Source organism: Ovis canadensis, chromosome 13 (genome assembly GCF_042477335.2).
Source record: "Ovis canadensis isolate MfBH-ARS-UI-01 breed Bighorn chromosome 13, ARS-UI_OviCan_v2, whole genome shotgun sequence".
Classification (NCBI taxonomy): domain Eukaryota; kingdom Metazoa; phylum Chordata; class Mammalia; order Artiodactyla; family Bovidae; genus Ovis; species Ovis canadensis.
The window spans coordinates 87,746,454-87,763,253 of NC_091257.1; the positions used below are offsets into that span (position 1 = coordinate 87,746,454).

Sequence of the window (16,800 nt, forward strand, 5' to 3'; positions counted from 1 at the left end):
CCATTCAAGACTCGCGTTCTGACTTGCTTCCACCTCCTGGCCTCAGACCCTTCCCAGCCAGGCATCCTGAGTGTGCCAGAGTCGGGAACCAGAGGGCAGGGCTGGTGGCCCAGTCCGTGGAAAGTGAGGGCGTAGAGGTCCTCCGAGTAGACAATTCTTAGATGGGAAGGGGAGGAGCAACACAGGCTAGCTGTCCGCTGGTGATGAGAAGAGTTAGGGGCTTTTTTTGTGGGAGGGGGAGCTCGTCTCAGTCACCTCTCTGCTCCACTGTGGGAGCCATCTCACTCCCAGTCTCTCACTCCAGGAGACCGTGGTGGCTAGTGGTGGCGTTTGTTGGTCGTGATGATGGGGGTGGCCGATTCTGGCCGCTTCCCCAGAACTTCAGTTCCTAGTCTCTTCTTTCTATGCCCCTTCCCTCTCTGTCATTAAAAGATGCTTTAGACTCCTCCAGGTGGTTTCAGTCCTAGATCCTCTGGGGACCGCGGAGCCCACTCCGTTACCGATCCCACGAGTCCTTGCCTCAGTTTCCTCATCTGTAAAGTGAGAATTTAAGCAGCAGCCCCCCAGGCCCCTCAGGGCCGCTCTTTCAGTGACTCAGATCAGTGGGACCGGGAGCGAGGACATCCTACGATCGGCCGGCCTCGGGCTCTGGGCCACTCCGGGTAACGCAGCATCCATCTGCGAAAGTGTTCCTTCTCTTCTGCCACCTTCCGGGCTCAGCAACGCCCTGGTATCTAGGGCGGGGAGAGTCCCACTTCTGGGGAGGGGTGTAGGACGGCTTTCTCCCTCCCCTCACCCTTGGCGGCGGAAGGCGGGACGGGAAAGGGCCGTCTGGACGGGCGCGCCACCCTCCGGGACCCGCGGGGGCGGAGAGCCGGGCGGGGGACCCGGCGGCTGCGGGGCCCGCGGGAGCGGCCTCCCCCCCCGGGCCCAGGCCCCCGGCCCTCCGCGGCGCCCGCGGCCGGAACAATAGCGCGCGCGGGCGGGCGGGCGGGCGGGGGCGGGGCGCTCCCCGGGCGCCGCCCCCGGCCCGCCCCCCGCGCTCGCACACCCGCTCGCACACTGGCTCCCACCCGCCGCCCGCCCAGGCACTGCCCGCGGGAGCCGCCGCCGCCGCCGCCGCGCCCGCCATGGACGTCCGCCTGTACCCCTCGGCGCCCGCGGTGGGCGCGCGGCCCGGGGCCGAGCCGGCCGGCCTGGCGCCCCTGGACTATTACCACTGCGGCAAGGTAGGCGGGGGCGGGGTGGGGGCCCGGCGGGCGGGGCCTGCCCGCGCCTTCGGACCCCGCGCCGCGCCGGAGCGTCCCGGGCTGGAGCGCGCGGGCAGCGGTCACCCGGCGGCTCGGGACGCGGGCGCTCTCGGGGACCCGCGCGGGGAGATGCTGGCGGTGTGGACGCGCGGGCACACGCACCCCCCAGCCCTGCCGACGGGCACACACGCCGCTCGCGCCGATCCCCTTGGCGGTGACACTCAACGCCCGGAGTTGTTGGGATCACAGGCAGAAGTCACCCGACAGTTGCTCACACGAAGTCACAGTGACACACTCACCACGTCCCCCCTGACGGCCTCGCCCGCATTCGCGAGCCGATGCGCAGTGACCCAGTGTCGCCCAGCCACGCACCTGCTCACACTGCCGTCCCGCACAGGTCACCCTCGTCCGTACACAACCACACAGTCACGCGCCCACCTGCACTGTCACCCCGCCACGCACAGGTCACGGTTCTCACGCGACGCCGCCGCACACCGCGTCCCGTGCCCCCACGCCGCCGCACGCGGCCACAACTCGGGACAAGCACACAAAGAAGTCGCTCCGACAGTCACTCGCCCGCGCTCCCAGTGACTTCCACAGTCGCATGCTGTCACCCACAGCCACCCACCCCGTGGACGGTGAATCTCAGGCACACGAATCTCCCTGACAGTCACCCAGTCACGCGCGGTCACACCCAGGGGCAGCAGCATCCCGCGCCCGGCCGTCCACACCCGCGCGTCGGGGTTTTTAACTTCTTGCCGCCGAAGCGCACGAATTGGGCCGTTTACGAATCGGTTGTCATCGCCCGGCGGAGCCTCGGATTCCGAGCTGGTAATGGCCCATCGAGGCCTGTCCCCTCCCCGGAACGGCGAGCGGGCGCTTTCCCGACTGGAATTGTGGCGAGAGGCGCCCCTTCTTTCCCGAGATCGCCACCCCAACCCGTGACCAGGTCATACCCGCAGCCAAGTCTCCGCCGCGCTGCGCGGCCCGGGCGCGGTGAGAGCTCTCGCTTCTGGAAGCCGGGACGGGCGGCGTCCGACCCCGCTCCGCGCTGCCAGCCCAGCCCTGGACCCTGCGGGGCAGCGGCGCAGTCCGAGACTCTTCTTTCGCCCGGGAGGGAACTTTCAAACTTAAGTTAGGAAGCCGGACAGTCCGTGCGTCCGCGGGTCGGTGCGTCGGTCCCGGGCTGGCCGGAGCCGAGCGCGGCTCTTCGTCACTCGGAGCCCGGATTGAACGGCGCGCGTGGGTTTCCCCGCGGCCAAGGCGCAGACTCGCGGGCTCCGTGGCGCTGCGTGGTGAGTGCCAGTCCGGTGGCTGGGTCGGCGCCCCTCCGGGGTCTTAACCCCACCCCGCAGGCTCTTCTTCAAGCTTCTTGCTATGGGGATGCTGCGGGGAGGGGGCGTCCCTGCGCGGAACCTGGGGGCCGCCCCGGCTGAACCTCGCTGGCTGCGTCCTCAGGCTTTGGGGAGCGGGTTCTGAAGTCTAGGGGCAGAGCCCTGCGCAGTTCCCCTGGGGCATGGGGTGGGGTCCGGAGCCCCCAGACCTGGGGCAGGGACGGGCGGTAAGTGAGATCGCGCAGAGGATGGGGCGATTTATCTTTGGTCCGGTGACCTGCAAAGTTAGAAGCAAAAGAGGAGGATGGTGTCTTCAAGAGAAGGCCGGTTCTCTGGCCGTTTCCATCTGATGGAGGGGAAATTGATGAGAAGTAGCAAGTGGAATCTTTAGGAAGCAGAAGACAGTTGGATGGGGGGGTGGGGGGTGGGCAGTGGTCTATCTGCTGCCCTTGGCTTTGTTATTTTTTTAAATATGAAGTTGGCCAGGTTCCAGCCTCTGGTTTGGGGGCATGGGTGAGTCTGGGAATGTGTGCCTCAAAGTCTGGTTAGGTGGGTGTCCCTCACCTGCAGTGCTCCTTTGCAGGGTGGTGTTTCTGTAAACGCCCTTAGAGTGAGGTGGTCTCCTAAGGGGGCCTTTGGGAGGTGGCATTCAGCCGAGGCCCTTGCTTTATTCTGATGTTCTGTAAAGCTCTGACTCAGCACCAAGATCCAGTGTGAAACCCTGGTGGGAGGAAACCAGTCAGGAAAGGAGAAGCTGGTGATTCTGGTTTCTGTCTGTGATCTCCCGACCCCTGGCCCAGAATGCAGGGTGTGTCCAGGTGGGAGGAGGGTGGCGTTTGGGTCACTAGGGTAGGTGAAAACCAGATCTGACTTTCTACTTGGATGTGGGAAATGCTTCTCAATCCTGCAGCCTGGTGGCAGGGGGAGACAGAGGATGTCACTTGGCTCAGGGAGGGACAAGTCAGAAGCCTGTTTGTTGGTAGCAGATCACCAATAGGCACTCGCCTTCAGTGCTAGTGGTTGGGGGTGGTGGTGCAAGTTGTACCAAGGAACTGATGCCCCTTGTTCTCCCAAGCTTCTTGGTACAGCAAGGAGGGACTGGGGAGATCCTGATCACTCTCCAGACTGGAGGGGAGACACACCCAAGATGCAACCATGACCACAATTGGGATCTATAGACTGGGGTGCACAGCCAGGACGTGACCCACACGTTGGGGGCTTGGTCACTGGAATCTAGATAAGAGCCCGGTCCCCACAAGGACCCAACCTGAGAAACGCAAGGACAAGCCTTTGCCAAGTGACGCTGGACAACCATGGGGCAGTTGATCTGGAAGGGCCCTTGGTGACTGTCCCCTTAGTAATCCTCTAACATAGAGATTCCAGCCTCTTTAAACCAAAGTCATGAGCAGTGGCTGTTCTTTTGGTATCTTTTGTTTGAGAAAATGCACAATGACAAAGCTGCTAGGGTTTCATTTTTGCTTTGAAATAGATGTTTATTTTATTAATCACAATAATATTAGCATGCATTTGAAAAATAGCTTATAAGATATGAAAGAGGCACATTACTTATTTCATGTAGTAATGGTGCCTGGTTGAGCATAGGGATTTGCGGCCTTGTAGCTCTGTGTGTCTCCCTACGGGGAACCACTGATCCCCTCCTTCTTCCTTCACACAAGGGGAGACTGAGTCATGGAGTAGGACACTCACAGTTTACACAGCAGATGAAGAGCACAGCGGAGGCCTGAACCCGAGGTCCTGGACTCGCAGTTTGATGCTTGTCTGGCATTCCGCACAGGTCTCTGTCATGGTCTGGGAGTTGGAAGTTATGACATCCTTCTAGGGTAACTATGAAGTCCCTTTATTTGGGTTTTGGTAAGGTGCTTTAGCAGGATGGGTGCATTGCCTGGGGCTCCCCGCTCAACGATGGCAGGCTAGTGGAAACTGGCCAGTGGCATTGAACAAATCTGGATTCAAATTGCCGCTTGTGTCTTTGTGACCTAGGGCAAATGATTTTAGCTCATTGAGGTGTGATTTACACGCACTAAAATGGAAATTTGAAGTGTACTGTTCCATGAGTTTTGACAAATATAACCACCCTTGTGACCCCTATCCCAATCCAGATATAGAACATTCTGTCACTTCTGAAAGTTCCCTCATGCTTCTTTCCAGTCAACACTCCCTACCTCTGGAGGAAACTACTTACCTGATTTCTATTATCAGTGGTTTATTTAAATTCAGTTTATGTGTACTAAGTCAATTGAAGTCCTATAACTTCATATGAAGGATATACATTTTTGCATCTGGGTTCATTTTGCTCAATAAAGTGTCCTTAAGATTCATTCATGTTGTATTTATCCCTGATTTGTTCTATTTTATCGCTTAGTAATATTGCATTGTATTGGTTTATTTCTTCACCTGCCAATGGACATTTGTGTTTGTTTCCATGTTGGGGCTGTTATAAATAAAGCTGCTGTGAACATCCTTATACAAGTTTTCTGTGAGTGGGGCAAATTATTTAATATCTTTGAGCCTCAGTGTCCTCTTAAGGACAACACTGTCTACTTCTGAGGTTCGGGAGAGTTAATTGAGTTAATATAGGGTATAAAAGTTCTTGGCACATACCAGCTACTAATTAGATAGCAATGGTATCCACCACTTGGGACCTATTCCAGTGAGAGGCTTAGCATCTCTGTGTTCCACATATCCTTCACCCCTGTTTCAAACATCATTCAGGGCCAAGTTGGGTACCATTTTCTCCATGCAGTGCTCCATGGTCAGTAACCTTCTGTCTTTTTCCAGGCATCCCCCCAAGAACTGGTTACTGCTTGGGTTTTGGCATGTTCTGCCATCCATCACTCAGTCAACAAACAGTTATAGAGCACATCTTTGTGCTAGGCACCGTACTTGGCAACAGAAGTGAAACAAAGTGACTCAAATTGCTTCCCTCTGGAGCTTGTATCAGCATGGGAAGTCATAAATATATGGATGAGATCATTGTGGTATTGTGACCGATGCCATCAGTACAACTATGGAGATAAAGGAAGCAGGGAAGAGAGTTAGGAGTGTCAAGTCCAGGGACTGGTTTGCCATTTTAAGTAGTGAGGTTGGGGAAGGCCTTGTGGTCTAGACCAGGAGTTCTCAAATTCATGGACACAATAGGAATCATCTGGCAAGATTTGAAACACAGGTTCTGGGGCACCCTTCCTGCCCTGAGATTCTGATTCAGCTAATTTGTGCTGGGGTCCTGAGGGTCTGCGTGTCTGACGAGCTCCCAGTCCTGTTGCTGCCACTCCGGAGACCACATGTTATGTAGCAGTGGTTCAGTTGTTTGTATACAGGGTTTTGTGGGCTCCCACCAGGCAGGAACCGTGCCCAGCACCTGGCACAGTGCCTGACCGATAATTACTCAGGAAATTGTGCTGGTGGGTGAATGATTCAACTCTCCACCCCCACAGCTCTGGGCACAGCATCTTACCCCTGGATGCGATCTAGACAAGCTTGGGTAGTGAGTGATTGGTGGCTCCTTGTGACGAAAATCCACGAAGTGGGAGGGCCTGGTCCGACCTTCACCCAGACTTGAGATTGGAGAGGCCTGCTCAGCATCCCTGGTAGGTGAGATCCCCATGGCATCTTACTGCTGGGACACTGGTGGCTGTGGGCAGGTCCCTGGGGGAGGAGCCCTGGGCTGGCTGGTCCTGGGGGAACTTTGGAAGGGCGCCTGTGTTTCTGTTAGGAGGCTTTTTCACTTTCTGTCCAAGGATGTTCTCTATAGGATGTCCTCTATAGGATGTTCTCTATAGGATGTCCTCCCCCAGCCTGTCCCAAAGATTCCACAAGGACCACACTTCTGTACCTTACCGATGTCAGGAGCAGCAGCCCAGGTCTGGCACAGCTGTCCCCAGTCTACTGGATGACCTTGAGCATGAAAATGCCATACCCGGGACCTGTGTTCCCCTCTGTGCAAAAAGGAGAGCAAATTAGTGACCCTTAGTCTCGTGAGATGGGGGGCTGTGGTGTGGAAATCTAATGAAATAAAGTGTGGGCATGTCCTTTATAACTGTAGAGTGGGGTCCTCCTGGCAAGGATGAGGATTATGCTTTTTGAAGAGCTGGGCTCTCATATACTACAGTAGGTAGGTTACCACCGTCTCTGTCTCCTTTTACTTTTGTATTCCCAGAGCTGGCCTGGCACATAGGTGCTAGGTAAATATTTGCTGAATGAATGAATTCTGGGCTGGCCTGTTGTTCCCTGTGGCTTGAAGAACTTAGCATCTGTTTGGCTCTTATAATCTGAAGACTTTTGCAGTGAGCGCATGGTGTTCAGGGCAGGGCAGAGGCCAAGAGTCTTTTGGCTGACCTGACATTCTTAGAAGAGCTTCCCTGCGTAGGCCCAGGGGACTGAGCCCAGCATGGAGAGCAGCCAATAAGCTGGGAAGAGCCTTATCCTTATCCCAAGGATCTCTGTGTGGCATAGCTGCCAGCCCCATGTGATTCTGTAGGGCATTTATTTTGCTCCTCTGATTTCCCAGTGCTGGTCTCAGGTTAGAAAGGCAGTGTAAATTCTGTAACCCAGCAGACATGGCTTTGATCCTCAATGCAGGGAAGTTATTTCACCTCCCTGTGCCTCAGTCTCCTCATCCGGAAAATGGGCACATCAATACTTCCCCCCACCCCAACCCCTGACCCCCATGAGGTTCCCTTGAGGACTAGAAATCCTGCTTGTAAGGCACTCAGCGCCAGCAGGAAATGCTTTCATTTCTATTCACAAAGAACAGCACAATTGAAAGTTAAAATGCAAGAGAAATCTAGTTTCAGCGCAAGCTGCTTGGGAAAGGGTCTTCCTAGCGTGAGGTCTCTTCGTGCCGTGGTCTCTGGATCTGATTTTCCCGGGCCTCCAGGTTGAAGCGGTCACTGCACAGCATTATGGAGGGACAAGGAGCTGTGCACTTCCTTTGCGTCTTTTTTTTCCTTCTTCCTTCTTGAATCTGTGTGGGAGGGAAGGTGGGTTTTGGAGGCAGAGAAGACCAGTACAAATTGCAGCTGTGTGGTTCACTGGCGAGGGCTGGTGACCTGTGCACATCATTTAACCTCTCCAAGTCTCAGTTTTTTTCATCTGTACAAGGGAGGCATAATGCCTTCCTCATATTGTTGCTCTGAAGCTCAGATTAAAGTAACGGATATGGAAGTTCCCTGTAATCTAGAGCAGTGTTTCCCAACCTCAGCAATATTGACAGTTTGGACCTGACAATTCCTTGTTGTAGGGGTTGTTCCATGCATGCTGGAATGTGGAGCAGCATTCTTGGCCGCTACCAACTGATGCCAGTAGCACCTCCCCTCGAGTCATGACAATCAAAAATGTTTCCAGACTTTGCTAAGTGTTCCCTGAGGGGTGGGGAGCAAAATCACCCCTGTTTGAGAACCACTGATCTGGAAAGTGGTGCAGGTAAACTAGGAGATGATGGTGATGTCAATGGCAGAGTTTGAGGTTCACGCTTTCTGTCTGGTATTTTAGTCCTGTGTCTCCCTGTCAGCAAATCCTTTATCCACGCGGTTGGCCATTATCTTTTTTTTATTTGTTTACATGGACTGAAAACCTATGTAGTGATGTTTCAGCATGGTTTGGGAGCAGCAGGAAAAACATATGGCAAGTAATTATTAACTTAATGAGTCGTAGTAAATTGTAATTTTATAACTTAGTGAAAACATGTTGTATAACACAGGATAATAAATTTTGATCAATTATCCTGAGGCTTAAATTTCCTACTGTACAGTTGCTGTTTCTGGTGCCTGCAAGAAAGAGCAACAGGGTTGTGGTTTTACAAGGCTGGATTTTCTGCTGGGTTTTTCTGATGCTCAACAAGTTTTCTTGAGTGCCTACTGTGTGCTAGGGGATTCAGCCCTGTCCTGAAGGGTCAGTGACTTGATAGGAAACTTGGCTTTCCTAGATGAAAGACCATGTAGCTCTGTAATATTTTGGCTCAGAATGCAGAGTCACAATTAACTATATAACTGTCTGGGGAAATGACAGTGTCAGAGGTGTGAGTAGGCTTCAAATAGCAAAGTCTTACAAGAAACACCAAGCGGGCTATGTGGGGCGCATGTGGAGTGGTGGGAAGACCTTCTAGGCAGAGAGGCAGCTCTTGCAAAGTGGTTTGGGGATACTGTCAGCCTAAGTTGGGGAGACTGGCCTGCAGGAGAGAGGGATACCAGTAGGGGTCATTATGCGGAGGGTTGAATTCGAGCTGCTTAGGTTTTAAGTGGAAAGACGCGGGGGCGCTACAGTTATCGTTCAGAGTATGAACTGTTCGTTGTTGCTGGATCCAGACCATTGTTGGTGACCGTGTCTTGGTCTTCTGCTGTAGGAAAATTTTTGTTTGTTTTGGTAGAGGGTTTAATATTATTATAAATGCCTATAAAATATTCTTCACCTGTATGGATCTGGCATTCTCTTTCTCTTTTTATTGCATATAGTTGGTTTACAATATTGTGTTAGTTTTAGGTGTACAACAAAGTGATTTAGTCATCATATATGTATTTTTTTTTCAGATTCTTTTCCATTATAGGTTTCAAGATACTGAATTTGTTGTTTATTTTATGTGTGGTAGTGTATATCTGTTGGGCTTCCCAGGTGGCGCTAGTGGTAAAGAACTCACCTGCCAGTTCAGGAGATGTAATAGATGCAGGTTCGATCCCTGGGTCAGGAAGATCCGCTGGAGGAGGGCATGGCAACCCACTCCAGTATTGGTGCCTGGAGAATCCCATACACGGACAGGGGAGCCTGGCGGGCTATGAGGCCATAGGGTCACAAAGAGTCAGACATGATTGAAGTGACTTAGTGTGCATGCAGTGTCTATCTGTTAATTGCATACTCCTAATTTATCCCTCCTCTCCTTTCCTCTTTGTTAATCATAAGTTTATTTTCTATGTCTGTGAGTCTGTTTTTGTTTTGTAAATAAGTTGATTTTATTATTTTTTAGATTCCGCATATAAGTGATGTCATATATTATTTTTCTCTGTCTGACTTACTTCACTTAGTATAATATTCTTTAAGTCTGTCCATGTTGCTGCAAATGGCAATATTTCATTTTTTATGGCTGAGTAATATTATATATATGTATGTATGTATGTATATAAACACACACACACACACACACACGCACACACCACATTTTCTTTATCCGTTCGTCTTTTGTTGGACACTTAGGTTGCCTCCATGTCTTAGCAATTGTAAATTATGCTGCTGTGAACATTGGAGTGCATGTATATTTTTGAATTAGAGTTTTCATTTTTTCCAGATGTATACCTAGGGGTAAGATTGCTGGATCATATGGTAACTCTATTTTTAGTTTTTTGAGTAACCTCCATACTGTTTTTCATAGTGGCTGCACCAATTTACATTCTGCTGTGGGAAAGTTTAATGACTTATGTTTGATTTCCCTCAGTAGTCAGAGATGCTCTGCTTCTCAAACTTTAGTGCAACAGAATTACCTGGAGGGCAGTTGGAACTCAGAATGCCGGTGCCATGCACACACCCCCGCACCACCCCCGCCTCGCCGCATCCTGCAGTTCTTATTCAGTAGGTCTGGGCAGGAGTTGGAAATGCACACTGCCCACAGTTGGCTATGGCAGTGCTGCTAGTCTAGGGAGCACACTTAGAGAACCGGCTCTCGTCTGGACGATGGAAGAACTTTGTGTCTTGGCCTCGGCCAGCAGGGATGTGCTGCTGGCCTGGGGCATGTAAGCCTGGATTGGACTTGGTCAGGTGTCTCTGAGATTCTTGCCTTCTTCAGGACCCCTGTGGGTCAGGGGGAGTGTCTCCTTCATCTGGGAGACAACTTCACATGGAACTCCTTGGAAATGGACTCAGATGGAGAGTTGCCTGTGGAAGGTGTATTTGCAGGGACGTTCTCAGGAGGAGCACCTTGAACGGAGTAGGGGAAGTGTGACTGGGCAGAGGGAGGTACTGGCCTGGAATATACGTAATGATGAAAGTGACCCACAGGGAAGTTTGGAGCTGGGCTCCAGTGTGTCCCAAACTGAGGCAAGGGGGCTGCCCACTCCTTGAATTCTTGTGTCCTCTGGTCGCTGTCTTCAGGCAGCCCCACGTATAGCTGTGAGCCCCGCAGTTTGGGAGTGAATGAGTGGAAAGGGAAGCATCGCAGTATCTGTTTCAGGGAGCTGCATTTGGGGGAGAAGACCCACCTTCTTCTCTGACCCCAAGAAATCAGGGGCCAGCGTGTTAATTTTTAGAGACTTTTGAGTCACTGACTGGATTCTTCTTTATTTCATGCTGTGAGTGAGAACAGGTGGATAACTGCTTCTTAGGACCAAATGAAGAAAAATGGTCATTAGTGAGATATTCTGGGGCCCAGCGAGTTTCTGACACATTCCTAGGTAGGATTCCAGAGTTTTTGCATTGAAATGTCACACGTTTTCCTGTGTGGTGGGGAAGACTCCACCGCTTTGGTTCCTGAGGAGCTTCTGGGTCCTGCCTGAGTGAGGCACATCTGGGCAGGGGGCCGTGGCTTTCTCTTTGGACTGAGGTCCTGTCACATTCTTCAAGAGCCTCTTTGCCCTGCCCCAGTGTAAGTCAGCAGCCATGGTGGTCTCTTTACCAATCTTTCATCTTCTCTGAGCAACCAAGAAGCTCAGAGGCAAATGCCTGGGTCACTTGTAGGCATGACATAGGATATCATAGGACATCTTTTGCTCATTAATTCACTCCCAATTTCATTTCATTCTTCTTTCATTTCCCTCTTTGTCTTAAAAGTGAAAGTGAAGTTGCTCAGTTATGTCCGACTCTTTGCGACCCCATGGACTATAGCCTGCCAGGCTTCTCCGTCCATGGGATTTTCCAGGCAAGAGTACCAGAGTGGGTTGCCATTTCCTTCTCCAGTGGATCTTCCCAACCCAGGCATCGAACCTGGGTCTCCCACACTGCAGGCAGACGCTTTACTCTCTGAACCACCAGGGAAGGCAATATTATTTTTTATTTTATTTAAAAAAAATTTTAGCTGCACTGGGTCTTCATTCAGGTGTATGGGCTCTTCATTGCAGTGTGTGGGCTCAGTGTTGCAGCACGGGCTTAGTTGCCTTGAGACTTATACGATCTTAATACCCCAGCCAGGGATCGAACTTGCATCCCCTGCATTAGAAGGCAGATTCCTAACCACTAGACCACCAGGAAAGTTCCTCGCCTTTCTCTCTTTTTTTTAAATTGTTTTTATTCTCTATAAAATACACTGAAATAGGTTAAGAGTAAAAAAAGTAGAGCCTCTCTCATTCTCTTTCATTTTCCCCACTACCCTCTCAGCCCTGCTCCCTAGGGTTAATCACAGAGTGAAGTGTGGTGGGTATACTTCCAGGCATAACCGTTCTTTAGTTCAATGCTTCTAATAAGTATCATTTCTATTTCTGTAATCACTTTTTCATTTCCCAGAATACTGTATTGTTTCTTGATTGATCTTATGTTATAGTAGCCCATCCTTTTCTAAACGGATATATGAACATCTTGAATCTTTTTGAAGATGATAATTCAATTGTTTAAAAAAGTCATTTTCTGTTTGCTGCGTTAACTCTGTTTTCTTGTTGACTAGCTCTTTGGTTCACTTCCTGGTCCCTCTTTTATGCTGTTATTTTCTACAAATGCCTGGTAACTCTTGGTTGACATTTATTTGTAAACAAAGCTCTAGATTGATCTATTCTGTGGTTGTAAGTTTCCTCAACATCTGTGAAAGCCACGAGCATGTAGGTAGGCAATGCAAATGTTGGTTAGAGGTGCCCTGAGGATGGTCTGTGTGTAGACGTTTGAAGCTGGGGACTTCTGCTAGAGCATGGGACAAGCTCACTGGCAGCTGGGTGGGGACCTCCATGTCTCTTATCAGCCAGCAGTCACCCATGGGCACTAATGCACTTTGCGTTTCCTACATCATCGCATCCATAGCAAGGGGGAATCCCTGAGACAGACTTCCTGTTTAATTATAGAGTTCTTCTCCCTGGCTTAGTCCCAGGTTAAAGCCAACAGTCAGCTTCTCTGAGGACTGTTGTTGAGTCACTAAGTGTGTTCGACTGTTTGCGACCCCATGAACTGCAGCACACCAGGCCTCCCTGTCCATCACCAACTCCCGGAGTCCACCCAAACCCATGTCCATCGAGTCAGTGATGCCATCCCACCATCTCATCCTCTTGCCCCTTCTCCTGCCCTCAGTCTTTCCCAGCATCAGGATCTTTTCCAATGAGTCAGCTCTTTGCATCAGGTAGCCAGAGTATTGGAGTTTCAGCTTCAGCATCAGTCCTTCCAATGAATATTCAGGGTTGATTTCTTTTAGGGTTGACCGGTGTGATCTCCTTGCAGAGGACTATAGGTTAACACAAAGGTCAAGTCTCTCAGGGCTTTCAGCCCTTGCTGCCTGTTCTTTGGGATTTTCTGGATTTCAGTTAAGAAAATGGGGTTTCTCTTCTAAACCCCACTAGAATGACAAAGAAGGGGAGACAGATATAACACAGATATTCATAATTCATATACACGCATATGTATTCATAATTCAGATAGATGAAAGCTAAATAACTCCAAAAGGGTCTGTAAGAAAACAACAAAGGAGTGGGCATCAGAAACAGAGAGAGGGTGCTGGAAAGTAAGAAGTTGAAGAGAAAGAGGGTTGAACCGAAACCCAGGAAACCCCAGTCTAGTGGGTTTAGAAGAGGGGGGAGGTAAAATTATGTGTTCCACCCACCATCTTGAAAAAAAAGCACAGTCTCACTGACTTTTATTCCTAAGGTTTGTGCTGTTTTATGGAGAAAAGCAGGGTCAGAATAAGCACAAATTATTATCTGAGCATTTATTGCGGGCCCAGAGCCAGGCTCTCTCACTTCTATCATCTCACTAAGTCTTTGTAAGAACTGTGCTAGACACACACATCCCCACTGTGGAGGTGAGAAGACTGAGGTCCTAATAAATCACGTTACAGAAGGCAGCAGAGGAGCTGGCTGGCGGAGCTGGGGTTCAGACTGCCCTCCCTGCTCCTTTCTCCTGCCCCCTCCGTGGTGCCAGCTAGAGCTTCCTCCCTCTGCAGGGATGCAAGAGTGGACCAACTCACCCCTTGTTTCAACTGTTTCGGCATTGTCTATTCTAGGGGGTCAGGGGATTCCCAGCTGGGCCTCCTGCCTTGGTTTTCAGCTTCAAACAGCATTTGGTAGTAGAATGCCTTCACATTAGAGCTAATTAAAACATGCTTATATCGAAGTCGGGCCTAATTTGTAGGAATGATTTAGCAACTTGTTGGAAAGGAATCTACCTCAGTAGTCTAACCCAGGGTCAATCTCATGCATAAATTTTGCTGTTGCATTGTGCTGTGTTTTGACTTGAAGTATTCTTGGTAATTGGTGCTGGTGGTAAAGCAACTGCCTGCCAGTGCAGGAGACACGAGAGACCCGGGTTCCAACTCTTGGTCAAGAGGATCCCCTGGGGGAGGGCATGGCAACCCCCTCCAGTATTCTTGCCTGGAGAATCCCATGGACAGAGAAGCCTGGCAGGCCACAGTCCATAGCAGAGCAAAGAGTCAGACGCAACTGAAGTGACTTAGCCTGCACACACATACTTGATGATGTGGAAGATGGACCCTGGGCCTTTCATTGCTCATTTGTTCTGCAAAGATTCAATAAGTGCCTATTGGGCACTACATTATTTAAGGAGATCTCTTTACTCTCCCCCCACCCCCCTCAAAAAACATCTGGGATGGTTCCTTGCTGACCTTCAAGGGGCCAAATGACCTGAGCAGCAACCCCCACCTCTACCCCATGTGTTCTCTGCCTAATACGTCCACCTGAGCTGTAAGTGAATTTTTATGCAAAACCAGATAGTGGATTCAATGACTTTCGAATTCTGTGGAGGTATTTGGGTTCATATCCTGGCACTTACAAGCTGTGTGACTTTGGACCACTCACTTAACCTCTCTGCTGCTGCTGCTGCTAAGTTACTTCAGTCGTGTCCAAGTCTATGCGACCCCATAGACGGCGGCCCATCAGGCTCTCCCATCCCTGGGATTCTCCAGGGAAGAATACTGGAGTGGGTTGCCATTTCCTTCTCCAATGCATGAAAGTGAAAAGTGAAAGTGAAGTCGCTCAGTCGTGTCCAGCCCTCAGTGACCCCATGGACTGCATCCTTCCAGGCTCCTCCGTCCATGCGGTTTTCCAGGCAAGAGTACTGGAGTAGGGTGCCATTGCCTTCTGAGCCTCAATTATCTCACATAACTGCATTTGCATCGCAGGTTTGTGGTGAGGCCTCTGGGAGATCAAGTAAGTCGTATCCTCCCTCGTTCTAGTCCTGGGTGTTGTTCAGGTCATCTGGGCCCTTGAAGGACAGTGAGCATAGGTGGCATCCCAAGTTTTGTTTTGGCTGCACCTCACAGCATATAGGATCTCAGTTCCCTGAGCAGGGATTGAACCCACACCCTCTCTTAACCCCTGGATCGCCAGGGCAGTCCGCATCCCAGGTTTTCATGTCTTTTGTGAAGGAGAGGTCTAAGGAGCTTTCAAGTGCAGAATAAGTGTAGTGGTGTTTCTGATTGGGATCGTCTCTCTCCTCCTCTACATCAGTTCTCTTCTTTCTCATGAACGCTCTCACAAAGACTCTAAGGTTCAATGAAACATTCAGCTTCAAAAGACTCACTTGGGCAACCCTGGGTACCTGTCTCCTCGAAGGACTTGGAACAAGAACCGCTGCTTGGCCAGCAGGACACGTGATCTGTGCCTCCTCCGTGGGAGAGGTTCCAGCAGAGGTCTCTGACGTTGTCCATGGAGGGGGACTTCTCTTTTCTTTGTCAGCTCCCCCCAGTGCCAGGTTTTAGTTCAGATGCAAGAGAAGAAGATCCTCAGTAGGTGACTTTGGAAACCACTTGACTTAAAAGCTTCAGTTCCCAAAGGACCATCTCATTCTCTAGTATCTACTTCCCTGCAAGGGGCATGTCGGTTACAAGAGTCATTACACTCAGGGGAAACGTCAGATGTGGCTTCTTTTTAAATATGTATTAACTTGGTTGTGCCAGATCTTAGTTGCAACACTTGGGATGTTTGATCTTCGTGGAGGCATGTGGGATCTTTAGCTGCAGCATGCAGGCTCTGGTTTCCTGACCAGGGATCGAACTTGGGGCCTCTGCGTGGGAAGCACAGAGTCTCAGCCACTGGACCACCAAGAGAGGTCCCAAATACAGCCTCTTAATCAGATAGTTATAGTTTATTTATAGTTCCTTCCAGTCCAGATGCAACTTATTCAATCAAGGGTCATTTTTACCATAAGCAGAGTGGCCTAGTAACACAGTTAGCCTCCTGCCTTCTCCAAGTTTCCAGGGGAGTTACGCTAGACAATTAACCAAGGTGAAAGGCTCTTGCGAAAGGGTTTGGTGAACCCTTTATCCACATTCGCCATCCTGTTTTTCCCCAGGGGTGTTGCTTTTTGGCAGCTCTTTCAGAGGGGTGAATGAAGCTCTCAGTATGTTTTGAAGTGCGTCCCATGTTTTTGTATGTTTTCTGATTGATTATATAAAGACACACACTCACATTCCGGTCAAGAGATATGCCTTGGAGTCATAGTGACCCAGAATCAAATTCTGGCTTTGAAACTTAGAGCTAATTCATTTATTCCTTCATTCGTTCAGCCAAGCAAGGAACACTCTCTGCCTGCTGTATGTAGGCCTTGGAGGTAGATGCCAGACATGAACAGATGATGAACACCTAGTCCTTGTCCTTGAGAAGCCGCAGTCTGATATGTTAGAGAGACAGGCAAAAAGAAGCAGTTCCAATGGGTGTGAGACTACCAGGCCAGGCAGAGGGTAGAGTGGGGTGGGGGGAGTCAGGGAAGGATTCTCAGAGGAGCGGACACCTGGCCTGTGCTTGGAGATGAACTGGCCAGGTGAAGAAGACAGGGAAGAGCATTCCAGGTAGAAGGAACAGCATGTGCAAAGGCATAGAAGGGGCCGAGAGGGCATTTGGAAAGCTACTTATTACCTCTGGGCCTCAGTTTCCTCATCTGCAATATGGAATTAACTGTGCTATCTGTTGATAAAATTAAATGAGATAAGTGTGTTTAAGCATCTGAGATACTTAATTTCTTTTTCTCTTTCCAGATCTGTTTATTGATGTCTAAGAGCCAAAGTTTGATTTTAAATGAGACAAAGAGGAAAAAACCTCCAAACCTGAAGGGCCTGTCCTCCCGCCTGTGCC

General features: G+C 50.5%; 1 protein-coding gene across 3 annotated transcripts in view; it reads left to right on the forward strand.

Moving 5' to 3' along the window:
- The first annotated feature begins 1,038 nt into the window (after nucleotides 1-1,038).
- The window catches only part of TOX2 (TOX high mobility group box family member 2), a 155,242-nt gene continuing 139,480 nt past the window's right edge, over nucleotides 1,039-16,800 (forward strand). For 2 of the 3 annotated variants that reach the window (XM_069548607.1, XM_069548606.1), the window contains exon 1: nucleotides 1,039-1,229. In XM_069548607.1, coding sequence (XP_069404708.1) covers nucleotides 1,131-1,229 — 99 coding nt within the window. In that variant the 5' untranslated portion in view covers nucleotides 1,039-1,130. The remainder of the gene's footprint in view (nucleotides 1,230-16,800) is intronic. The other variant, XM_070289262.1, reaches the window with a different exon arrangement.